We start from the raw sequence: 27,635 nt of genomic DNA on the forward strand, positions 1-27,635 counted from the left end.
CACACACACACACACACACACACACACGCACACACACATACTGTACATGCATACATAGTCCAACTCCACTCTAGCACCTTTCTCAATCACAACCTCCGTCAAATTCATTGTGTCAGTCTGGGGCAGTGTGAGCACTCACACCGATTACCATTATTATCTATCGGCTCAAGGAACTGGCATGTGTCCAGTTGCAACGCTCACTTTCACTTACTGCAAGATTATATGGATCTTTACTGATGCAATTGAGAAGATGGTGGCCCAAGGGCACTGCAATTACTTTGGCCTAAAATTTTACCCAGGCCGAGATGTAGAGCCTCAGGCGTCAGAGGAGAGGGAGATGGTTCCTATTAGTCAACAGCGCTTCCTCGGTCTCGCTAACTGCATCAGTGCTGCATCAGCGCATTCTTCTCTAAACTGGTTAGTATGGCAGCATTGAGCTGGTATTGTCTAGAATTTTATTTACTACCCCCAAGTGCAAATGTATGTGTTTGTTTGGATGCCTAGAATGCTGATGAAGCAGAGAAATAGAGTGGGTGTGTGGGTGTGTGTGAAGAGAGTGTGTGTGTGTGTGTGTGTGTGTGTGTGTGTGTCTGTATGTGTTTGTGTGTTTTTATGTTTGTGCGTGTGCCTGCGCGTGTGTGTGTGTCTGTGTGTTTGTGTGTTTGTATGTTTGTGTGTGTCTGTGTATGTGTGTCTGTGTGTGTGTGTCTGCGTGCATGCGTGCGTGTGTGTGCTAGTGTGTGTGTGTGTGTGTGTGTGTGTGTGTGTGCGTGTACAACACTTTGAAAATAGTTCTGAACTGTTTGCTTCCGACCCTGCTAAAATAACTTTCTAACTGACTCATTGTTCCGTCTGTCAGCATCCGTGTCTTTTATATCTCAGCGTCATTGTATTTAGACAAACCCCTCACAGTCTGTCGTAATGAAATAAAACACGGCAGTGGAGCTTGAGGTTCACATAAGTCACGCATTGTGATTGGCGCTGCAGGGAATATTTACAGTCATGTCAAGGTAGCCGGTCAGATTTTTCAATAGCGCAGACCTTTTTCATGAGAATGAGGTTGGTGACCCGCACGTGCATATCAAAGCATTCACGGTTCCTCTGTCTTCATCCCTCCTCTTCACGGACATATTGAACTTTCTTTGAGGGGTAAAAAAAAAAGAAATGATTGCAAAGTGATTGTAAAATGTCATGTCAGGATGAACAAAAATGGATTATCAAAGAGGGGAGAAGCGTAGAACAACAATGAAGGACAAAATGTCAACACTCTAGACAACATCACTGAAACCCAGATTTTGCCCACTGTTTGTGTGTGTCTGAGCCTGTGTGATTCTATTTGAATCAAAACAAAAGCTGTTGTGATGAGGATGAAAAAGTTAAGGTTGATCATCTCTCCTGGGTGGCTTTGCAAATAAGCATTCAGTGGAAGTTTGCCGTATAGCTCTCAATGCACAAATCGTTGGTGCCCTTTCAAGCACAAAACCTCAAATAGAAAGTCCTGGCTATGATTATAGCCGACTATGGAAAAGATGAATTCTTAATGCTGAAGAATTGGTGATAAAAATTGCATTCGTTTTCATCACTCTTAAGCAAAGAGGTGCATCTATGTAATGTATATGCAGACAGATCATCACAGCACTCAGGAGGATACATTGCTCTTAAAATCTTTAAACCTGTAAGTAAAACTGTTTTTGGACTAAAATCTTTGAACTGTCTATCAAAAGCAATTTCCAAGCTTCTTACTCTAGGGTTTCTTTCATCTCTCTTTTGGTAGAAAATTTATTTCGGCAGATTTTTTTTCCCCAACGAAGGTAGCTTTTAATTCTCAATCTCCATGTGACAACTTCCAAAAATTATACCCCATTTTGAATTGATGTAGTTTTGCATAATGTAAGCCCAATTATGCATCTGTAGAGGGACACGCTCAGCTCTGACCTGACAGACAAACAGTAATTGGCTTGTAATAACAGAAAGATGTCCTTCCTGCCCTGCAGAGCAGAGCAGATACATTTGTGTGTGTGTGTGGGTGTGCATCGTTGTGAAACAGTACTATGAGTCTATTCATGAGTGTGTGTGTGTGTGTGTGTGTGTGTGTGTGTGTGTGTGTGTGTGTGTGTTTGTGTTTGTGTGTACAGTACATGGGTATATTTGAGAGCTATGTACATTCCCTGTTTGTGTATGTATGTGTGCATCCATTAGGATGCCTGCCTCTCTCCACAGTACACTGGCCTCTAAGCAGGCTTGAGAGATGTAGCTGTGGACTGATTAGATATGTCACTACAAGTACATGCACTCATGTGGAATTGGGTCTGGGGATAAGGGAGGCATTTGTGTGTGTGTGTGTGTGTGTGTGTGTGTGTGTGTGTGTTGTGTGTCCGTGGAGGCGCCTCATCATGATGAGATGCTCTGCTCCCTGAATCTCTCTCATGGAGAACTTTTTAAACAGATCATTAGAGCTTCACAAGCTTGAACCAAAAATGATCCGGGATATGTTTTCCAAAGTAAAAGTTGCAAGGTTTCTTTGGCATCAGATTTTGGCATCAAATCTTCATCCTTATGCTCATTTCTAATGTTTTAAATCTGTGCTTTGGAGAAATAGCCCCTTGCTTATCAAAAAAGATTAAATGTTATCACAGTGGAGACTTTTTATTGGTTCTGAACTGTCAGCTTTGGTACAGCTAGATGCCATTAAATTATAGCATGGAGAAACTCGCCAAAATTAGCAGCTCGCCAGGTTTCTTGGGAAAGATTAGTACACTGATAATCAATCACATATGCTAGATTTTTTATCAGACTGATTAATCGGCTATTGAAAGTGGTGGAAGTCCAAGTACAGAAATGATTGCTTGAAAAGGTGAGCAAAGATGTGGAAAATAGATACATCTTATATAAAAAGTTGTGAGGATCCATTTGTTGAAAACCTTGCAGAAAGTTATATGATCTGTGTTTCTCCAGGGAAAAGCTGTTTCTCCTACTGCTCTTGTGCCTTTGGGTTCACTAAGCTTGATTTCCCATCTGCTTCCGCTTAGGTTGTTGTTGCCGGTCAAAATCTTCACTGCTCTCCGGATGATATTATGGCACAGTCAATTTCAAAGTAATTTTAGTCTGTACCCATTTTTGCACAGTGGAATGACAACATCAGACATATATTGCTGGCATTGTTAATGCTACATATTCCATTTCCAAGAATGTGTCAATAGACAGAACTGGAATGGACTGATAGGGATCTTGTATGTTTGTGTCTGCTAAATAACAGCATGGCCGCCTTTGAAAGAGTGAGACATGTGGGCAATGAAGAACAAACTGCTGGACCTGACTGGTCTGAACAGCTGTACTGTTGTCAGAAAGACACAAGGTATACACCGACTCATATATCAGCTGGTCATCATTTGATATGCCCCCCCCCCCCCCCCCCCACACACACACACACATGATGCTGATGAGGAGCTCTGGACTGTTCATCTCCCCCATAACGAATCTCCGTCAGAGCATCAACTGCCCTCTGCCAGAGAGTTTGTGATAATCCCAGCGGTTGCTAACACTACTTTGTTGTGTTTCGAGCAGACTTGTCCAAATTAGGTGTTATGCATTTACATTGCGGCTGCGGAAAAGCCCTAATCCGAAATGATTAAAACTGAAGCTCTGAGCTTAAAATGGGATCAGAACGCTTTTCCTCCCTTGGACAGACAAGATTTTGGCAGGTCAACGGTAGTCGCCTGCGAATAGCAAATCTCTGGCAGATCGCGTGTGGCAAAGCTGTGCGCTCCACTCCGCTGCCAAGAAACCGAGCAGGTCTGGTGCGAACGGCGGTGTGTCGGTTGTGGAGTATTTGTTTTCTTTAAAAAAAAAAAAAAAAAAAAACGTGGTACGTACGGAAGGCCCTTGTAAGTAAGACACATCGAGGACCGGGATCCAAAACAACATGACAACTTTCACGGCAACCATTATTGAGCACCCTCTCTCCGGTGTCATTATTGCGCGCTCAGAAAGCTGAAAGTATAACGATTCATCAGTCGCCCCGGGAGAGTCGCGCCACACACTCCTCGCCTCCCTCACCCTGCCTCTTTTGTGTTTGCGCACACTGTGCCCAGGACTATTTTTTTTCTCTGTGCCATATCACTTTATGTTAAAGGCAATCCGCTATAATGGCACGGCATGGTCTGTGTTTCTTATTAAGATCGGGCTGAGATAGGCTTATTGTTGCAAATGTAATTAGTTGTCGCAAGATAAGTGAAATAGCTTGGGGTGTAATAAAACCCACAGACTCTTTTTAAATTTGTCCAACCAATTCAGAAGGTGGCTTATGTTCCTTCGTTGTAGTTTCCACATGACTTGGTAGGCTCATTGTAAAGCCATAAACATTACCAAATGCATTTCTGAATTATATGTGTTAGATTTGCTTTTAGTTTGAACTTTTCTATCTCCCAGGGTATTGATTAGAAAGAAAATGCGTGAGACTTTTCAGATGTTATACAGCTAGGTTTTCCTTTAAAGAAAATGTTTGCGAGGTGACCGAGCACACAGAAGGACCTGGATCATTCATATTTTGCCTTTTACAGCCGACACCGGTCCATCTATCTCCTCAGATGGCTGAGACCTTTCTTGCCGTCTCTGTGGGCGCAAACCCAACTGCTTTATCATCCAGAGCTGTGCCCAGTGCTGTGACCACGGTGCATGGACAGCCTGCCACCAGCTGTCACAACTCTCTCTCTCTTTCTCTCTCTCTCTCTCTCTCTCTCTCTCTCTCTCTCTTTCTCTCCCTGACGGTCTCTGTCTGTCTCTTTCTCTCGCTCCCTGGCCCAGACGTGAAATCAATGGGGCCTCTTGAGACCCTCCATCACCCAAAATATCTGCAGTGTGATGGCGTGAGTGTAGCGCGGTCGATAAGAGGGTCTGGCTTGCCGAGATGGGAATCGTGTAGAGTATACGAAACGGACTACCAGGAAGACATATGAGTATCACTTTAAAGAGAGGAGTCCTCTCTTTTTTATGTGATTGGGGATTGGAGAGTGATAGAAATGAAGACAAAGAGAGAGAGGGGGGGGGGAGAAAGAAAGAAGACAAAGAGAGAGATAGAAATGAAGGGAGGAACCAGGGCACGCACAGGTCTTAACTCAGACAACTCCCCAGAGAAATAAAAGCAAAAATGACTAATCTCTTTTCCCTTATTCCTTTGTCCTTCTCTCTGACAGTGACGGACTGCAGGCTAGTGCTGGACGGCCTGCAGAGATACGGCCCCATGCCCATGTACCTGCCCGTCCAGTACCGCGTCCTCAACGCAGAGTCCACCTTCTTCCTGAAGGAGGCCAACCAGGACATCATGAGGAACTCCAGCCTGCAGGCCCGCACCGAGCTCTTCTTCATCCAGCAGGCCCACCGGACCCCGACGGTCAACGCCAGCTACGGGCCGTACTCCGTCCAGCAGCCCGTGCCCATGGACCTGCTCGGGCCCTCGCTGCTGGGAAGCTCGTCCTCGGCCACCACCTCGGCATCTTCCTCGTCCTCGCCGCCCCTCTTCACCTTCAACTGGAAGGTGCAGACGTTTATCATCAGCGAGCGCATCTACCCGAGCTGGCCCAAGGTGCAGGTGCTCTTCTACGTGTCCGGCCGCGACTGGGACGACTACAGCGCGGTGGACCGGCTGCCGTGCGTGCGCATGTTCGCCTTCCACGAGACGCAGGAGGTGCGCGGCTCGTGCCGCCTCCGCGGCGAGCTGGGCATGTGCGTGGCCGAGCTGGAGCCGCTGGCCAGCTGGTTCAGCCCGCCCAGCGTGGTGCCCGGCAGGCAGCGGGCGCCCGAGCAGGCCGAGGGCACCCCCGTCGAGCTCTACTACATGGTGCAGTCCGTCGACGGCAGCGGCGGCGGCAGCGCCAGCGAGTGCAACGCGGAGGACTCGCGCAAGCCGGCGGGCATCCGCGCCGCGCCGCCCCAGCCGGGGCCCATGGGCTACTTTGCCGGCCCCACGCCCATGCGCCGCATCGGCAGCGTGCGCCTGTACCAGCCCCTCTCCGAGCTGCGGCTGGACAGCACATTTGTGGTGATGCTGCCCTCCAGGCCCATGCGGCAGCGGGAGACGGTGTCAGCTTTCCTGGCCGCCTCCACCCTCTCCCCGGTGGAGATCTTCACCCTGAGGTGAGTGCGAAGGTGACACACGGGCACGTCAGTGCACCACCCTGGCGCCGAAGCGAGCCATTTATCTTCTGTTGTTGTAATTTCCCCTCATGTTTTATTCATTGTGTCTTGTTTTCTATTCTTTGAGCAAACTGAGCCAACTTGGAATCGGCGACAAGCAGATATCTCCTTGTTTTCCTCACCGAAACTGATAGAGGTAGAAATTAAGAAAACAAATGAAGAGCTAGTGTGAATTGATAGTAGCGTCTGCCAATAGATGCACAAATTGTATTAACGCAATTCTCTGTTCGCTTGCTGTACTTCGTTCAATTAATCTGAGATATGCTTGGCTGCACTCTTGGATTTAACCTAATTCAAAATGCATGCATTGTGTTGTCACGTGTGGTATGTCTATACATTTTTTATTTATTGGGGCCATATGTTTAAACACTTGAAAATGTAATTCCCCTTTTGAGCTGACACCACAAAAGGAAGGGAATTTTTTTTATTATTGATTCATTGAGCTCACAGGCGACTAATTAGATGATTTTTATGTGATAAAAAAAAAAAAAAAAGAAGGCGACACTTAAAGATTATGCTCTGTGAGTGCAGAGATGCAAATGAGCACGTAAGAATCAGCAATTACTGCTCGGGTTTTTATTTGGCCCGCGCTGCGCCGGGGGTGGCGGTGGCGGAGGTGGTGGCGGCAGCTCCGGTTTTAAATCACGGGTGGATGAAATCCTCTCCCTGGCGCTGACTGATGCTCTGACAAAGGCGCCCTGCCAATCTGTCACCCTGGGTGAGCCGGCGTATTAGGCAAGCCTCGCCACGTTTTCCTCACATGAGTAATGATGAAGTCCCGCTCAGCCACGGCACTGGCGCTAGTTTTAAGGGGTTGCATCTATTTGGTTAGCCAGCACTTGAATCCTATGAAGACGGCTGTCTTTGCACCCCCCCCCCCCCCCCTCCCCCTTCATTCCTCTGGTCTCAAATACTTTCCATGCCATGTCTTTTCTGAGAGATGATCACAACTCTAGTCTCAAGCTGACCACTTTAATCAGTGATAAGAACTCAGAGAAGCAGGGCCTCGTTCTTCCTCAGTTTTCGGCTATGAAAATGTATGGTTGTTTGAATGTGGTTAAAGGGCCATTTTAAATGAATGCAGTATGGGGGGGGGGGGGGGGGGGTTAGCGGAGCAGTGGTGCTGGGCTTATGATTTGTGGTGCCAGGGAGGATTATGGGCTCTGGCTCAGCTACTTCGCGCCGCCGTGGCGGCTGGTATGGGTGTTTGTACTCTCACTCGATAAGATCCTTGAAAGGGTTTTTTTTTTTGTTCTGTTTCCTTCATCGGCCGCTCCTTGCTGGTTAAATGTCTTTGTGCGTGCTCCAAGCCTCTGGCCCCCAGCAGAGACGGGCACAGCTCTGCTTTGGGGCGGGCAGCGCTCCAGGACGACACCGATGTTTTTGCTGTTAGCAGTGGCCGTCTGAATCCTGCTGATACAGAGTGTCTTTATTTCCTCTCTTTAGTGTTCCTGGCTTGATTAGGTGTGCATGTGTATGCATGAATGTATGTATGTTTCGGTGTGTGTGTGTGTGTGTGTGTGTGCGTGTGTGTGTGTGTGCGTGCGTGCGTGCCTGTGTGTGTGTGTGTGTGCGTGCGTCTGTGTGTGTGTTTGTGTGCGTGTGTGTGTGTGTGTGTGCGTGTGTGTGTGTGTGTGTGTGTGTGTGTGTGTGTGTGTGTGTGTGCGTGTGTGTATGTGCCAGTGTTGTAGTCAAGTCACTATGCCTCGAGTCTGAGTCCAGGTTCGAGTCCTCAGTGTTCAAGTCCGAGTCAAGTCCAAGTCATTAAAAAAAAATTCCAAGTCAAGTCCGAGTCGAGTCCACTACTCATCCGAGTCAAGTCCGAGTCGAGTCACTATTGATCCACGTCGAGTCCGAGTCGAGTCCCTATTGACCAAGTCGAGTCCAAGTCCAGCACTAAAGTAAGCATAGCCTACATGTCGTTCCATTTTTTTCCATTGCAAATGAAATCCTTAAAAGCAAAACGGACAATCTTCTGTCTCCAAGCAGGGGTGCAATCACTTGTGTGAAAGTTGTATTGCCAAATTTCTTGCCAAACCCAATGTGTTGTATTTATTATATCGGTGAGAATACCATACCATAGCTATACCATAGCCTATAGGCCTACTCATAATAAATGAGCAATCCACATCCCAATCACACAGGCCATTAAGTCACATTATGCTGTTACTGACTGCTGACAATTGTATAGGCAGTGTTGTAGAAGTTCATACTTCACAAGAGCTAGATGAACGTTGGAGTAGGCCTATTTTGTAAGAGGTAGTGTGGATCATAAAAGAGCATTTTTTTAAATTCTGGCTGTTAAATAGCCTACACAATTGTAGCGCAGTTTGGGAGGGACAGAAACAGAGCAGGGCCCGTCTTGGTAGCTTCTTTCTGACTCCCGTGACGTGAGGCTACCGGCAACTGCATAATTATGTTATCACTTCACTGACACTATGGAGACATTTCACGTCAACAATAGAGATGAAAACTAGCTTTAACGAAGATGTAGATCGTCTGCCTAATTAATTTATTTGTGCAACAGGCCACGTTCATTTCAGCGAGATGAGTGAAATAAATGTTTTTTTAAGCTGCCATCGCCATATTATTTGCTACGATATTCACCTGTTAGAAATAGAACAGTTGCTATTTCCTTTTTTTTCGTGCAGTGTATTAGGCTATCAAATCGCTCGTTTGAACAGTAACAGTAATCCAATTCATTCGTGGTTTTAAATATAGTTGTTTCTGGCCTACCCACGAGAGGTTCAGTTTGTCAGTTTCACTTGCGCAGACACGTAGGCCTACATTGACACTACATGGACGCTCTACTAGGCAATTTAATGTTATGCTTCTATATTTTATGACACCAAAATTAAGAAGTATGCTATATCTTTATCGGGAAAACGTTTAGTTTATTTTTCTTTCATCCGATAATAGCCTGCTGCAAATTAACAGACAGAAACACGGCAGGGCACGCCCCCAATGAAAATTAATTAATGGAATCTCGCTTCTCGCGTCAGTCAGGGAAAACACTGTTCACCAAGTCACGATGATCAGCTATCCAGCAGCAGTGTGTGTTGTTTAGCCTAGGCTGAGTGTAATCTTAGGTAATGTTATGTCATGTATGAGAACTAATATTGCCTGGCAATAGCCTACTACATTGAAATAGCGGCGGCCATATCTCCAGGCATTTTGGTGTTAAAGTTGACGTTAGTTTACTTTGCATGTGAACATGATGTGACTTGCAATGTAGCCTACGTCACGAAGCAGTAGCCTAACATTCCCTTGAACTAAAACAAGTATTATGAATAATTTAGATATTGTAACGATTTGATAACGACACACACAGTTGTCCAATTAAAAGGTTTATTTGCTGAGAACGAGAGCAAGGACACAGACACAGAACACAATACACACGGGGCAGGTCAAGCAGACACACACACTACACATACAGGGGAGGACGCAGCCCCCCACACAAAAAGGATCACACACGAGGGAGAACTAAAAGGGAAACATGTCACAATAAAGACGCTAACATTACACTCAAAACTAAGGAGAATAACGACATAAACCTCCCAATGTTCACTCTCGTATCCCAGGATGCCCTGCGCGGGAGAACGCTATGCAATGTCTTGTGCGCCGACATTACAATATTAAGAGTGTGTCCATGAGAGGACCAGGCGGGGGTGACACATGCTACGTCACCAATGTTGATGAAACTTGGACAGTTTGAAGGGTCCACCTAAAAACTCAAAAAGCCAAAATAGTACAAAATTTAAAACAACCCGGGGTGAGTTAGGCCCCCGTCCTTGTTTTAGGCCAAAAAACCTCAAAAAAAGGCCCAAAATTGCATAAAATGTTGACATCCCTCCTGCTGTCAGATTTAAACACAGAAAAGTAACAATCCATGCCATCAAAGGTCCATCCAAGGTTAGTTTAAAACTGGAGTTACAAGGCGTAAGGTGTGACTGGTGTCAGTCCAGGACTGCACGTATCCACTATGTCACATGCCTTTTGGCGAATACCAAAAAAATAGCAATATTCAGACCTGAATATCTCCGATGAGCAACCTCCTTTTTTCAAAATTCTTTCTGCACATGAAAGGGCCATCTGTGGACTTCATAAATGAAAAGAAAAATGCTCGGCCTTTTTATTATTTTTGTCACTGTAACCGCCTAAATAGTGTGATCCAGCCAGTGATTTCAAATACATATCTATTTCAATGATTGGTTGAAACATAATGTTTAGGTCATTTATGTGGACAAATGGAGATATATTATCATCAATCATGTCTACTGATCAAATCCAAGCTAGATTTAATGTCCTAAGTGCAATATATTCCTTAAGGTAGCTCAAAATGACATCATTGGGTGACATACACCAGTATACCCGTAGGTCCAATATTTGCAAATGTGATATCTCCAACATATCTCAGGGCTGGAAACAGTCACTTGGATTCAAATAATAACCTGTAACATTTTGGTAGCCAAAGGTCAAAGTCACTGTGACCTTATCCCTTTGTGGTGGATAAATCTCAAAAAATCCCTGACATAATTTCATATGTGATACAAATATTCACTTTGACTCACAGATAACAAATATTTGAATCTGGTGGTCAAAGGTCGAGGTCAAGGACCTTGCATTCTTGAGAAAATTGTATATCATAAATGCCTGTAGGGATGTTTTTTCAAATTTGGTACAAATATTCACTTGCACTTTTGTCTTCGTCATTCATCGGTGACCTCCAGAAGGCTCAACAGTGGTATCTGGCATCTCAGACCCAGCTCCTTCCACACTCATGATAGGTTGTCTACCAACCAATACCGACAAATTTTTTGGTAATTTGTCTTCTTTGCTGTGGCCGTTTATGATCCGATCAGCAACACAGCCAAGCAAACTGCAGTCCCTTGATGTGGGCACCCACAAATACCAACAAATTCTTCAGTTAATCATCTTTTTTGCTGTGGCCATTTATGATCCCATCAGCAACTATACAACAAACTAGTGTTGTCACGATACCAAAATTAATGTTTCGATACCGATACCAAGTCAAGAATTTCGATTTCGATACTTCTTCGATACTTTTTAAAAAATGTATTTGATTTGGGGGCGCCACCACCTTGACATCATCATCAGTAATATTGAATATACTGTAGTGTGATCATTCACACCAGTGGCCATCCCAGATTCTGCTTGACTCTCTCCAAACAAACACACATGGAAAATGATGGCTTATGTCATATTTCATATATTCTGCATAATTACTAGTAAATATATTTAGCAATTTGAAAACTATTCTAAAACTATAACTATTTTTAAACTATTACACTTAGGCATAACTTTAATGTGGTGTGTAGGTCTAATTGAGTGCACATTGGTGATGTGTGTGTAATTGAGTGCCTGTCACTTTAAGAGATAGCCTACATGAGAGTAATTGACCTTGTCTCACGGTTTTAGTCTAGTGAATAAAAGTTGCACATAGCGCATAAGAATATGTGGATGCAATTAATTATGTTGTGTATGTCATTAGATAAAATAAATGTTCAAATGTACAAGTAAATGTACAAGTCGAAGAAAATCTTTCTGGGATCATAGAAGAGATAAGTGTCCTGCAATGTTCATTAATGATTTTAGCGAGCAATAATTGTCAAACGTGACCTGAGCTAGCGGGATAGTTAGCAAGGATCTCTCTTCAGATGTAAAAGTTTGTCATGGTTGCTTAGCCTATTTCTAAATTACATTGAACCCAAATAGTAGGCCCATAGACTGTATGAGTAGGCCTAAATGACCAAAATCCCACAGCCTAGGTAGGTTAGCAACACAAACTTGTGAGATGCAAGTGAGCAAATCAACTTGATATTAGCCTATTATGATGTGTTACCATAGCATCACTTGAACTAGCAGCCATGTCTCGCTGTTTATAGCACGACAGCTGCGCTTAGTGTGTGAGGAGAAAAGACGCACAGCCACAGGTTAGGGGAGGAGGCGCTAGAAGCATGCCTTGTGCACACGCATGTTACTTCAAAAGAACACGGTCATTCTCAAAAGTATCGATGCTAATAAAATTGGGCATCGTGACATTTTTCATTTCAGGCTATTGTGATACTTTTGTTGTATCGGTGCACCGTGCAACACTACAACAAACAAAACACCAACCCTTAATGAGGGCACCAAGAAGTACCACCAAAGTCTTTGGTCATTCCTCTTCTTTGCTCCCACAGTTTCTGATCCAATCAGCAACATAACCAGACCAACTGTAAGCCCTTGATGTGGGCACCCACAAATACTTACACATTCTTCAGTCAATCCTCTTCATTGCTTTGGTGGTTTATTATCTGATCATTAACATACCCAGTCAAACCGCAAGCCTTTGATGCAGACACCAACAAATACCAACAAATATTTATATACCAACTACCAACCATTGTCACAAATTCTTCAGTCATTCCTGTTTGTTGCTATGGCCATTTATGATCCGATCAGCAACATACCAACATACCAAGCAATATCATAAATTCTCCAGTCATTCCTCTTCATTACTGTGGACACTTATGATCTGATCAATAACATACACAGCCGACACGCAAGCCCTTGATGTAGGCACCAACAACTACCACTCCAGAAACACAGCAGCAGCATCTCAGAGTCAATTCATGTTACAACATGACCCCAAATAGCATGTGAGTGCCATAGCCATTGGCTTGCCTTTTCAGCAGCCTCCGATATTTGTTACAGCTCCTTTCAGTGACCGTCCTCAAAAAAAGTCTAACAGAAGTTTTGTGGCTGATTATATTTGTGAATTATTTCACTATTCACTAAAAAATATTTTAAAACTTGAACATGATATCCTGGAAACACAGAGTATTGTTATTATTGTTATTATCACATGATGATAATAACATTGTTATTTTTCATGTGATAAATGGTTTTAACATTGGAAAATGTTAATCTAGCTTGGCATTACTCCATTAGCACTGTTCCATTAGCCCAACACAGCAGACAGCGGTCATATGCAGGAATTAAAGTGGGAGGAACGCAGTTCCGCCACCTCGGATAATTTAATAATAAATATATTCTTTCATACCAACGATACAGCGCAATTATATTGTTAAAATAATTGGGGAGTTAATTTTCGTGTGTACAGAGGTGACCAAGAAGCTATCAATTCTTGTCCAAAAAGTATTGCTACACCACGATACTCAATATGTTGTCCAACGGTGAGTCATTTTTCCCCGTTGCACCGACACTGGATTTTAGGATTCCCCCACCTGCCAAATCCCACTTTAACCACTGGTCATGTGGCATGCAATGGAAACAGATTCACAAGTAATGTACATGATCATGTTTTCAATGTTTCAGACAGATTTCCTTGTAGGACCCTAACATAAAGCTAGGTGGTTATACCACATCAGAGTCTCTGCTTTAAAACAACTTGTACAAATAAGCAGGGTCTACAGACATGTTTTTACGATGGATGGACATCGAGGTACAGTAGGCTACAAAACAAGTAAAGCCCAGGAGAGTACTGACTGACTTGCTATATACGAACACCCAATACCCATCCATAGTAATCATCATGTCCTTGTCCACGGGGTAACCATCATGTCCTTGTCTACGGGGGCAGCCGTGGCCTACTGGTTAGTGCTTTGGCCTTGTAACCGAAGCGTTGCCGGTTCGAACCCTGACCAGTAGGAACGGCTGAAGTGCTCTTGAGCAAGACACCTAACCCCTCACTGCTCCCCGAGCGCCGCTGTAGCAGGCAGCTCACTGCGTCGGGATTAGTGTGTGCTTCACCTCACTGTTATGTGTGTTCACTTGGGATAAGTGCAGAGACCAAATTTCCCTCACGGGATCAAAAGAGTATATATACGTATATACTTGTTTGTAAAAATCTCCATTTTGGATGTCCACAGATCCAAGTAAACCAGCATTCTCTTTAGAAGGTTTTAAAAAAAATATCTGTGTGGGCTAAAACACTGTTTATTTGTGGACGAAAGACCCAAACATAAAATATCTGGTTATGTGTGTACAGGGCCTGTTGTGCTAAATTTGAAATAACTCCCTCAAGGTGTTTCCAGGATATTGTAAAAATACAGTAGGCCCATGTTGTTTTTTTGAGAGGTCACAGTAACATTGACCACTCAAATCTAATCAGTTATCATAACTCATCTTTGAGTGTAAGTGACTGTGTGTGTCGAATTTGAAAGAAAAAAAAAACTTCCTATAGGCATTCCTCACAAGAATGTGAGGTCACAATGACCCTGACCTATGACCTTTGACCATCAAATTCAAATTAATTTGTTATCTGTGAGTGAAAGGCCCTTTCCGAAACTAGCTACACTCTCTCCCTAGCCACTTGCACTCCTAACCAAGTGTTAAAGGAACACACCAACATTTTGGGAAATTATCTTATTGTCTCTGCCAGAGTTAGATAAGATGATACATACCCTTCTCATCTGTGTGTGTGCAGTACCTCAGTCTGAAGCACCCACTGTTAGCATCGCTTATTATAGTTCATTGAGGTGAGCAGTTCCAACTAGCCTATAGCACCCAAAAGTGATAAAAGAACTCCAACATTTTCCCATTTACATGGAGAACTCGATTTAGCTGTAAGGGTGATTCCCACCTGAGTGCACACCGTAACTTAGGGGAGTTGGTAGGGATTGGTTTCAGAAAGGGCCAGTGTGAATGTTTGTATCACATTTGCAATTATGTCAGGGATTTTTAGAGGTTTATTCACCACAATGGGATGTACATAAGGTCACAGTGACCTTGACCTTTGACCTTTGACTATCAAAATTTTACAAGTTATTATTTGAGTCCAAATGACTGTTTCTAGCCCAGAGATATGTTGGAGATATCACATTTGCAAAAATTAGACCTACGGGTATACTGGTGTATGTCACCCGATGATATCATTTTGAGCTACCTTAAGGAATATATTACACTCAGGACATTAAATGTAGCTTGGATTTGATCAGCAGACATGATTGATGATAATATATCTCCATTTGTCTACCATAAATGACCTAAACATTATTTTCAACCAATCATTGAAGTAGATATGTATTTGAAATCACTGGCTGGATCACACTATTCAGGCGGTTACCACGAAAAAAATAATAAAAAGGCCGAGCATTTTTCTTTTGATTTATGAAGTCCACAGATTGCCCTTTCATGTGCAGAAAGAATTTTGAAAAAAAGAAGGTTGCTCATCGGAGATATTCAGGTCTGAATATTGCTATTTTTTGGGTATTCACCAAAAAGCATGTGACATAGTGGACATGTGCAGTCCTGGACTGACACCAGTCACACCTTACGCCTTGTAACTCCAGTTTTAAACTAACCTTGGATGGACCTTTGATGGCATGGATTGTTACTTTGCTGTGTTTAAATCTGACAGCAGGAGGGATGTCAACATTTTATGCAATTTTGGGCCTTTTTTTGAGGTTTTTTGGCCTAAAACAAGGAGGCGGTCCTAACTCCCCATGGGTTTTTTTTTTTTAGGTGGACCCTTCAAACTGTCCAAGTTTAATCAAAATCGGTGACGTAGCATGTGTCACCCCCGCCTGGTCCTCTCATGGACACACTCTTAAAATCATATAGCAAATTATAGCCTAATGACATACTACAATTATAGCCTTATGATATATTACAAAAAAAGTCGAGTCCTCGACGAGTCATCGCGAGTGCGAAAGTCCGAGTCCAAGTTCGAGTCATCAGTGCTGAAGTCCAAGTCAAGTCACGAGTCTCTAAATTTAGCTAATGACTCGGACTTGAGTTCGAGTCTCGGACTCGAGTGCTACAACACTGGTGTGTGCGTGTGCGCGTGTGTGTGTTTGTGTGCGTGTGTGTGTGCGTGTTACTGTCTACATGTGTGTGTTTGTGCGAGGTGAACCAGATCGCTCCATCTCCTCCTGCCTGTAGGATAAGCCACCCCCAGCCTAGTCCTCCTGGTGTTTACACAGATATGATATGAAGAGCGGAAGACAGCCAGCTCCCGCTGCCTCCCTGCCCCCGGCCTGCTCAGAATAACCCTCAGCCCTACAGGCAGGCTAAGCACGCCTCGGAGCCCTTGTCGAGGGGTCCCTGTCGGACATCCATACTGAGGTCAGGCCGTGTGCAGCATAATGAGGCTTTCTTCGCTTTAAATTGGGATGTTTTTTTTTCATCGTGTTGCTCCTCCGCTGGTATTTTTTTCTCCCTCTTCACACGATTAAGATTTGGTGCCATTCATAAAGGCAAGACAAATGGTTAGCCGTTTAAGGACCCCTGGTGGGAAAGTTTGTATTTGCTCAGCTGCAGGGAGATTTAGTAACATTTTAGGGGGGAAAAAATCCTGTTGACTTGCCATTTTAGCAACAGCATTTGCTATCCCACAGGCATCAGTCATTTTTTAAGTGTGTAAACACAGGGTTGTTGTTTTGTGCCATAAGCCCAGCCCAAGGTTGTCACAGAAGGACTCCGACTATGTTGTACATGGGGAAAAATAGGCAAAATTCCTCATTGTTGTTAATGGGATTACACAGCTGCATTTGTCTTTGTTTTTCTAAGTGGAGGTAGGAGCGGAAAGCATTACCTTCTTCAGTGTGTGTAAAAAAAGATACAAGTGCCCTCGGGTTACAGAAGCAAGCCTACAATACCGCATGCCATTATAGCTGGCATTTCAACTCTTCATCCCCCCCCCGCCCCCACCTTCACACAAGCTGAGTATGCATCTACACACACACACAGAAGACTACACACATCTCACCTATGAATGTGCGGGTATGTTAGACCTCCTCCCTCCCCCTTGCAGCGAGTGATGCCCGACTTCCTAGCTCATTAGCGTATCAGAGAGCAGTAACAGGTTGAGATGGGATTTACACCTCATTCATAATGTATATGGCATCACGCTCGCCTCCTGAACAAATTAACACCCTTTTCAAAGGATAAATAGCCCCAGCTGGATTGTAATTTTTGACTACACACTTTCACACGTTTCTGTCAGTCCCTCAAGGGCTGCTGATAATGAACACAAACAAATCTCTTTTTAGAGAGTGGGTGCCTTTGCTTCATCCTGTAGCGTTGAATTTTTAATGATTCACTTTTAGTCAAATGTCCTGGATTGGGGCGTTACATGAAGGGGGGCTCAAAGTGAATTTGGCCATTTGTTCTTCAGACACCTCAAATCCAAGTTCATTCTCATTCCATTCTACAGTTTTGAGAAATCTCTCCTAAATCCCTCTGTTTAAGACGATTATACCCGCAAGGTGAGAGGGGTGAAGAGTTGAAAATTGCATTTTTTTGGTACTGTGTTATAATTAGTTATTTGAAGGGGGGGGTGTCTTATACTTATTATGCATACCACATCTCTCTCTCTTTCTGTCTCTCTCATTCTCCTGTCCCTCAACTTTCTTCTACGCCATTTTCAACAGAATTTTTCCAACCATGTATTTTTTTTCCCCCATGAGCCCCTTTACTTTGCTGATAAGGATATTCTTTGTGTCGGGAGGGCTCACTGCGAGTCTGCTAGCTACGGGTACCAGAGCGGGCCTCTGAACCTGATTAACTTGCCAGAGCAGCTTATCGAGCGAATCCTCCCCATTCTCCCCTATACCCCTCTGGGGTCGCCCGTTCCTGTTTACTTTGAAGGCACAGCCGCGCTTCATCTGGCTATTAATAAGTAATTAATGCTTTGCATGCAGAAGGAAACTTGTTCGCTCACTAGTGCTAGTTTGATTCGGCTCTGTGTGGCGCCCCCTTCCACAAAGCAATCAGCGCGACGCCCGCAGCGAATAATCTCATCGCACACATTTCCGCCTAATGATTTTTAATACTTCTCCTCCCATGACTTTGCGTGCTTGGCAGTGACAGACATCTGTCAAAAGCAAGCAAGGCATGATGGGAAATGGATGTGGAATCTGATGAGTTGGTTGTGCCTTTCATTTATCCGGTTGGTCCAAAGTATTTGCAAGGAAATCATGTCTTTTCCAGTCTTATTTTTTGACATTACCAAAATATTCATAAGTAAGACATCAACATTCATAGTACATTAACAGAAGATACAGTAAATAATGAAAGAAACTGTAATTACATATTCCTCTCTGTGGAGTTTGTGTTGTGACACTTTCAAGTCTGACAGATGTTAGGCTACAAGTCAAGAATGTAATGATGCGTTTGTTGTGTTCTAGGCCTACATATTTCGGATGTCATTTCTGGCATTATCTGATATTGTTGAATAAGTAGAGAGTTTAGTTCTGCGCCAGTCGTTCTATTATATCACACATTATCGACTCTTCCTTGTTTACTTGAAGTTATGAAAGTCCACACTCCACAGTGTAAAAAAAAAACCCTTGGAGATATGGAGGACAGAGGCATTGTTTTTGCACTGTCCCTCTGCAGCATAGTGCCCTGGCAGAATGCGCTAGCCGTGGCAGAGGTCAACGCTACAAACAGCCTGCGGGGGGGACAAAGGTCAGGTCACGTCTTCCTTTGGGGGGTTGCGGGGAGGGTGTCGGGGCTCCCCGCTGCCTCCACCCCCACGGCTTCGACTTACTTTCTGTTGTTTGTGATTCAGAACCCGGGCCCTCTGATCCCATGGTCTCCGAAATCGGGGATGACATTTCCCCAAAGCAAGAGCCTCTTGCACTCCCGCTACTTTCTCGACTTTTACTTCATTTCCTTTTGTTATGCGCCCGCGGACGTGCCCATTTGTCCCTGTCATTACCAGCACGTCAACAGAAGGCCTCGGTTGCTGACTATGTTTAGCCGCGTGGGTGAGAGAGAGAGAGCTCACAGGCAGTCTCGCGCCAACACACACACACACACACACACACACACACACACACACACACACACACACACACACATACCCATCCCCCACCTCACCCCACATCCTTAGGTTAGTGAAGCGCTCACTCCGCGTGCTGTAGCTATAGCAACATTCAGCAGATCAGGTGAGCAGAATGGCACCCAAAGGGCACGTATCCAATCCGTCTCGGCAAGACCCAGTGCTGGAGTGGTTTGTAAATAAATGCAGAGATCTTATTTATTGTGCTTATTCTGCTCCCGCTAGGGCATTCTGGCAAAATGGTGAACCACACAGGGTTGGGATAAAAACCATTTTAAGATGAAAGGTTTCAACTCAGCATCCGAGAAGTGGTCTACTACAAGGAGAATAAGCGATCAGATAGAACATTAGATGAGCAGGAAAAGAGCCTGAACATTCCACTAAATCTCCCCCCTCTAAACGGTGGCCCCAAGGAGAAGCTATGGAAAAATATTCATACCCCATTAATACCCCCCAAGTTGTATTCTGGCCTCATTCTGACCATCAGCTAGTGGGAGCTTAGTTAGGGGAGAGGCCTTGATCTCTGCTCAGCAGGGCGCGTGCAGTTTTGGAGTGGCGCCCTCCGTGCGGTCTGTGGGTGGCTAAGCCTTGATCTGCTCATCGGGTCCCGGGCTCTTGTCAGGTCAGATAATCCCGGAATCACCAGATAACAGCACTAGCATTGATAATCGCAAAAAAAAAAAAAAAAGCTGTGTTGATCTTGCTTGGCGCAGTCATACACATATAAAAACATTGCTAAATGAGTATTGAAAAAGACTCCACAGGAAGGTCATGATTGTAGCATAGAGCTTATTGGGAAAGAAGAGGGGGGAAAAATGCCCCCTAAAGAGGTATGCTGAGCTGGAACTTATACCCCATGGACCGAGGCTAGAGTGGGAGCCCAGGGAGAGATGGAGAGAGTAGGAGAGAAAAGAGCAAGAAAGTCAAGAGAGAGAGAGAGAGAGAGCGAGAGAGAGATAGAATAGACAGATAGAAAGAGGTGAGGTTGTCTCCAGACTGCGATCTCCTCAGACGAGCTGTGTTTTGAGTGTGTGTGTTTGTGTGTGTGTGTGTGCGTGTGTGTGTGTGCCTTGTTCTTCGGCGCGCTGCAGTGTAATGTGCTCTGAAAGGCACAGAGGAACAAAGGCAGTGCGGAGCATCTCGAAGTCTCTTCTGGGGCTGAGCTGATACCAAACGCTGCCGAAATGTCTTCTATTCACAGCAGTCTCTCCTGGGAATTCATCTGTCAATGCCGTCGACGAGCCTAGATCACCTTGGGAGTAGGAGTGGTGGGTCCCTCTCTCTTTCTGATGGTTTTGTTCAGCTAAATGTCTTCTTTTGAATTTGTGTGTGTGTGTGTGTGTGTTTCTCTCTCTCTCTCTCTGACACAGACTCTATCTATCTCTCTCTCTGTGTGTGTTTCTGTGTGTGTTGTGTCATAACATCATTATTGATCCATGGTGAACAGATGCACTGTTAAGACACTGGCTGCTGAATTACTGATTTTTCTTTTAAAAAGTACCCCTCCCCCCAACCCCCCACCCCACCAAAAAAAGTCCACGCATTACAAAGATCAGTAGGAAAACACACACAATTACAATCCAACAGAGTTTTCCCCTCACGGATGAATAACTTTGATAAAAGCAAACAAAAAGCATCCCCCATGTGTTGAACTGCAAATGCGCCTGACCAGAATACTGATGGTTTGGCAGTAGCATGTGTTTATTAGCCCCTGAAATAAACTCCGAACTCTGCTGCCAAGTGACAAACAGGTACACACTGACCTCACACATACTGTATCCCCATATACAGTGTACAGTCATTACATGGTAAATGTATTTCAAAGCTGAAATATAAAGCACAGGTATGGACTTTCACTATTTGTGTGTCTGCCTGGCTGCATCTTTTTGCACACTCATGCTCAACACAGACTTAACACACACACACACACACACACACACACACGCACACACACACACCAAAACATCTGTAGAATCTGTAAATTAGAATCCTATCTGCTTGGCCTCCCACTCTCTACCTGGTGAGATGAATATGACTCTTAAGTTGGAGCGTGGAGAGGACGGGGGTGTTTGAGCCCTCGGGGATCTTTTAAAGAGTCTGCTCACCCTCACCTCATAGCCCGGTGCTTGACCACTGTACGGCTACTCACATTTATACCCAACCCCCCCTGGGCAGCGCGCGCGCGCGCGAGGACAAGAGAGACGGCTGTGGAATGAAGATGAGCCCATTCAGCGGACGCCCCAGCTGTGAGCCCGAGCACAGACAGAAGAGCTTTCAATCACAGGGGAGGAGAGAGAGAGAGAGAGGAGAAGACCTGCAGCAAGCTTCCCCAAATACAAACAACCCCCCGGGGGATCAATCAGCTCTCGGGCAGATCTGTCCGCTCAAATGGATTAGCCGTCATTCACTCGGCTTTTGTCACACGGCTAAATGAGGGGGGGGGGGGGTCCGGGTCCGCCGCCGCCGCTGTCTCGTGCTTAAGATGAGCTTTAATACCTTGCAGCAGGTTTTTGCTGTGTAATCATACGAGGCAGGATTGCCGAGTGCTCGGCTGGCTGGCTGGCTGGCTAGGGAGTCGGCTTCGCCCAAAGGCTACAAACTCACTTTCGCAGCATTAGTTCTTCGCCCCTAGAGGAGTCTGCCCTGGCCTCTGTAAATATCTCCAGGCGAAGTAGCGAGGGAGGGGGAGGAGGAGGGAGGAAGGCATGTAAAGATGTAAGGAGAGCTCAGGGTGCTTGCTCAGCGAGTATGTGATATTTGGGGGGGGGGCAAACAACTTCGATTGGCTCTCTGTATCAGGGGTGCTTTCGTCAGAGCCCTCGCGCTAAATGTCTGCCCGCGTGGAGAATTGAACTATCACAGGAAGTGATAAGAGAACAGATATTCCAAGCTATTTTTCAGATGACTCTTGCGCTCTCCATAAAATGCCTGCAGAAACCTAAACCTCTTCAAACAATAAAAATGCACTAAGCACCTATGGTTGAAGGGCTGTGCAGTAATCACTCGGTGCGTTTCCCAAAAGCATAGTTAGCAACTATGTTAGCAACTTACATGCTAATTACAACACAACTGTTTCCCAAAACGATAGTTTGAATAATGGTGGCTTATAATGGTGGCTTATAATGGCAATTTGCATAGTCCGATGGATTGTTAAGCTACACAAGTGTGTCCCAAAACCATAGTTCCAATGAACGTTCGTGTACACAAACATTTGGGGGTAGCCGTGGCCTACTGGTTAGCGCTTCGGACTTATAACCGGAGTTCGAATCCCGACCAGTAGGCACGGCTGAAGTGCCCTTGAGCAAGGCACTTAACCCCTCAGTGCTCCCCGAGCGCCGCTGTTGTTGCAGGCAGCTCAATGCGCCGGGATTAGTGTGTGCTTGGAAACAGTCATACCTTACAAAGTACTATGTCAGTATTACGGTTTTGGGAAACAGTAATACCTTAGATGTTGGTTAGTTCAACGATGCATCGTACAATGTTGGTAAAAAGCTAACCTCCGTAGTTGTACAGGAAACGCACCCCAGGGCTTCTGATGCTGTGTCGACAAGTTGGTAAAGTTGCATTTTCGAAAATGTGGTTGAGTAAAAAAGTATTCTTTCTTTCTTTCTTTCTTTTTTCAATCCAAACTTGGTATCAGTCTGATCAGGAGATGCCTAAAATGTTTGGATAAGATCAAAAAAACAGGCAGAAAATGAAATGAAGGAAATCAAAAGTTTTTTTCTCTAAAAAAAGTGTGTGTGAAAATCTGTGAGTGTAGTTTCATTAAATGTTTCCCTGATAAAAACAAACAAACCGCCCAAACTCTAGGTGAGTAATCAGATGAAACCCAGAAAAGTCAGAAAATTACTTCAAGCATCAAATCCCAAAGCAATTCTTTCCTCAAAAATCTAAGGCGAGAAACTGGATGGCACTTCAAGAGATAGATAATGCTTCTTTTTTTTTCAAATTACATTTTATGTAATCATATTTCAAGCTTGGAAGCAGAAGATAAAAGTCTGAAACTGCTGGAGATAGGCTACTTCAACTCAAACCCATACTGTTTGTCATATGTAATGTGTACTATGTAATACGCTATAATATATATTAATATTGAATGTATATGCATTTGGATTTATAGGAGCCTATTTCTTATATATTTAAGACAATGTTCCCTGATTGCATGATCAGTGATCCAAGCAGCTATGGTCAGAGAGAAAATCAAATCAGTATATTAGTGTCATAGAAAGAACTGACTAGAACAACTTCGGCACAAATTTAGGGGCTTGTCACCTTGTGAAAGGGCACCTTCATTTCTCCCATCTCCCCAACAGCATCTCTCTCTCTCTCTCTCTCTCTCTCTCTCTCTCTCTCTGTGTGTGTTTGTGTGTGTGTGTGTGTTAAGGCTGCCTTTCTCCCGCACCTGCTGATGTGACTGTTCAGCGGTGGCCAACAGCCCCAGTAATGAAGTGCAAATCAGGGTAATGTGCTCAGTGATGCGCTGGCTTTTAAAGATCAGCCCAAATTGATTTAGTCCCAGCTCTGCTGAGGCATTAACAAATAATAAAATGGAATATAGCAAATATGTGTGCCCGGGCACAGAAATGTCACAGGCCCCCCTCTCCCACTGCCCAGATGCAGAGAGCAGGCAGCTGAGAGGTGGCACAACTGGTACTCTCAGAGCCAGGCAACCATTGCATCCAAATCACTTATTTTTTTATGGGAAGGAGAGAGAGAGAGAGAGAGAGAGAGAGAGAGAGAGAGAGAGAGAGAGAGAGAGAGAGAGAGAGAGAGAGAGATGTGGTGGGGTGGAAGTTGGAGTTGGGGTCAGATATGCTGGTGCACATTTGTGGGGGCTGTGAATTCGGGATTATATATCCATATTGTGGCACGTTATCAAAACTCATTATGGAGTGCAGTCAACCTCATGAGTTATTGGTTATCAATTAAACTGGAATATTCTCCACCCACGGGGTCATCTAATTTAGCCCGGGTCAGCTGATGAGTCAGTGGCTATGCCCTTTGACCTTCTGGCTATCGGCTGTGTGTGATAAATAGGCATTAAGTCAGCTTGACTGAGTGTCAGCTTGATAAATCTGTCATCTTGATGAAGAGTCCCTCATGCTCTCGTTTGCCTCGTGCAAGGACTGTAAAATCCCACTCAACTAGTTTGGGTCTTCAGTATCCCTGTGTGTTGTCTTCTCAACTCCCAAAAGTCTGAGTATCTTTACAATTAATGATCTTATTACACCATAATGAATAGGCAATGAGATGTAACCATCCGCATTAACTTGTTTCAATGGCTACAAAGATTAATTACCACTGTAATGACTTTTTGAAAAATATTATTTGCATATCCATGTTTCATCTCTTCATTTCATTTACATGCATTGATGTTATTTTTCTTATCATCTCCAAATCAATAATGGATGGCTCTTCAGAATGAAAAAACAGCTATGCCTAAAGCTCTGTTGTAAATTATACTTATCGTAGCAATCAGAAGCTAAAACGTCCTAATCAGATTCAATTAAATAGCATTAAAATTCACATCAGCACATTTGTGCACTTGAGGCTGATTTGTGTGGAAATAACTTGGTAATGTGTGAATACTCATTCATTGCTTCGGCTTGTATTAAAATTCCATAATAATTTTAATTTGATCTGTCTCCCAAGGTTTTGAATTTATATTGAATGCAGAACATATTTTGTTAGTCTGCAACATGAGATTTGTCAGCATCAGAGATCTACTGCTCCCCCGCCATGTTGGTCAACACATTAACTGTTGTATTCTTTAGGGAGCAGGATAAAGGCTAGCCCGAGATTGAGCCTCGACAAATAGTTTGAGTCTCAACAAATGATTTCTTCCATTTGTATTTATTTGTATCGATATTCCATGTGTGTGTGTGTGTGTGGGTGTGTGTGTGTGTGTGTGTGTTTGTGTGTGTGTGTGTGTGTGTGTGTGTTTATGCATTTGGGACTTACAGTATTTATAGACCTTTCCCATAAGCCATCACACTAAGTTGTAGCACAGATAGTTGTAGCACAAGTCAACATGAGCCAATTTGCCTGTGCAGTCATATGCAGAATCAAGTAACTCTTAAGCTGACACAAACTCACAGAATTGTAAGCACAGTTTACACATGGCTTCCTTTCATACTTCACACACAGGTGGACTATTAGAGATTTTCTCAGACTATCTCTGCTTTTACATTTTTGGATTTGCTCTCACTTTTTCCGCAGAGGCCTTAGGCCAAAACATGGCGGCAGACAGCCTGACCCTGTCTGGCCTCAGCACTCAGGCTCCGGGCTGTCGCCACGCTGGTGGTACCCCTGGCTAATCCACCCCGTGGTCCTCCCCTGATTATGCTGCTCTCCCTCATGCAAAGCCCATCCAAATATTGGATCTAGTCTAGATGATCCACCTTAAACCAACATCCTCCAAGCGAATATTTTGTGAAATATGAAATATTTTGATCTGAGATTTGATATTTTGGCCTGAGACCCAGGTCAGGATGGACTTATCCTAGAAAAGACGGGCGTTCAGTCGAGCCCTGTTTGGCCGTCGATATGAAGGGATTGCATTCCTGACCCCCAGAGCCAGTGGCCCCTCTGCCTTGTCCACTGTGCATCGTGTGCCCTTGCCATGTGGCCTGGTTAGTAAGGTGATTTACAACTGCTAGCTTCCATAAACCCTGTAAGAGCATGAGCATTTGCAAATTTGTATTTTTGTACTTTGCCCCACATCCATCTATCCCCCTTTCAAGGTTATCATCAGTGGCACGATTTTTTTTCCATCCTTTAATCCAATGCAAATAACCTAGTGACACACTTTTGTTACTGTTGTTTTTTTGTTTTTTTTTTGTAGACCACAACCCTACCCAGGCAGGTTGAAATGAAGGTCAAAACATATGCATGTCGCACCCGTTCTAGACAGGACTCAGAGAGTGTTGTTTTTTAATGAGAAGTTGTGTTCGACACTCCAAATCAGGACACTCATTTCTTTCTGTATTGTATTTTCTAGCAATGCACCAGGGAGCCATTTGCCCATCGTTTAAGTTTGTCATTTCATCGTAATGGGAATGTACGTAGCTCTGCCGAGACCTGGTTTTCTAAATCATCCCGTAAATCATGCTGAATCCTCTGGGAGAGCCTCTCTCATTAACGTGAGCAAGGCAACAGCATGTAGGTTTTTTTTTTCTAAAGCAATGATATCAGTTGCATTACATTTACTAGGAATGCTTTTGAAGTAGGTCTACATTACATTACTCCATCTCAGTGTCTATTTTACCCCACTGACCACAGTGTGACCTGAGCAATAGACAATGTGAGCTGCACCTTTTGCCCATCAGGATCCAGAACTGGTTTAGTATTGTCTCAGTCCTTCTTAGATGAAATTGAAATTTTTATAGCATAGGTTAGGTTTTTATTACTGCTCGTATATTAAAAGGCCATAAAACTGTATAAAAGCTGACACTGATGAAAGTACATTGGGCAAAGTGTTCTTTATTTTGCCAGTTTCTGACACAGAGTTCAAATTTACAGTACATTGTGAATTACAAAGACATGTTGGTCTAAGTCGCCCTCGCCCACATATCACCATTAGCGTAAAAAAAGCAGTGTATCCCAGAGTCAAATATATTTACTACTGAGTGGAGGAGTACAGAACAGCCTGAACTTAATCTACACTATGCAAACCCTAATGGTCTAGCACCCTAATGTTCTAACAGTGTTAATTGGGTACCTAGAAGTATTATTAGATATGATTGCAGCATCTGTTGGCCGCATATTTTTGGAATTCTGCCCCTTCATTGTGATTAAATGGTGGAGGACTGTTAGCCTCGAGCAGACTGTGAAGTCCCAAAAGTCAGTCTATCCAAAAGGCCATAATTCATTCCACAAGGTAATGAAAAACCAGGCATACAAAAACACTGAGATTCATCTTTCTTTTTTTTTTTTTTACCCTTCAGCTTTCATACATTGACATTTTATTACCTTGCCAAGTGGCGATGTATTCCATTCCATTCAGATGATGGCATGTTTTCATATTTACTCAAACAGATGCTGCCATACCTCTTCTTTCAATCACCATCTGGTTTCCATAGAGACCAGAGCTTCACAGTTAATCTTTTGAATATTTTCTTTTTGTCAGTCTTAATTACATGTTTTGTGCCACACCTTCTATTGTGGTATGAACTTCCTCCATCACGAAAAAGGTAAATATTTGCCCCATCTCCTCACTGAGCTACTGCTTGGGGCATTTCACTCACTTGACCTTGCCACAGTGATGGCTTCCCATGTCGATGGTTTCACCGTCAGTCAAGACAGCTGATATTTATAGTGTATCAATAACCAGCAGGCTCAGTAGACAGAGCATCAACATTTGCACAAGTTGCCAGAGTGAAACACTCCAGTGTGCACACAAGCTTCTCAGTATTTCACACATTGAAATAGGCTCAATTGGGGAGTAGTTTTAGTCAGTGAGATTAATTCAATGTATTCAGTATAATTCAGTGTTTCTTGAGGAGGGTGTTGCTTTTTTTCTCACTCTCTGCCTGGCTTTTTTAGTCTGAAGGCAGTTTTTCCCACCTGTTTCTGTTATGACCACTAAGCCTATTATTTCCACCCAGCCTCTGTTATGGAGAGTCTCTGA

The 27,635-nt window shown here is 44.0% G+C and overlaps 1 protein-coding gene across 1 annotated transcript in view; it reads left to right on the plus strand.

The window, feature by feature from the left end:
• Window positions 1–27,635, plus strand: part of LOC143122657 (transmembrane protein 132D) — a 115,487-nt gene that overhangs the window by 13,147 nt on the left and 74,705 nt on the right. Inside the window, exon 2 of the mRNA XM_076283438.1 lies at window positions 5,193–6,132. Within this exon, the coding sequence (XP_076139553.1) occupies window positions 5,193–6,132 (940 nt within the window). The remainder of the gene's footprint in view (window positions 1–5,192; window positions 6,133–27,635) is intronic.

Source organism: Alosa pseudoharengus, unplaced genomic scaffold, assembly GCF_046254945.1.
Source record: "Alosa pseudoharengus isolate Yale_2024_CS ecotype anadromous, Long Island Sound unplaced genomic scaffold, YU_APseudo_1.1 YU_APseudo_1.1_scf_14, whole genome shotgun sequence".
Lineage (NCBI taxonomy): Eukaryota > Metazoa > Chordata > Actinopteri > Clupeiformes > Clupeidae > Alosa > Alosa pseudoharengus.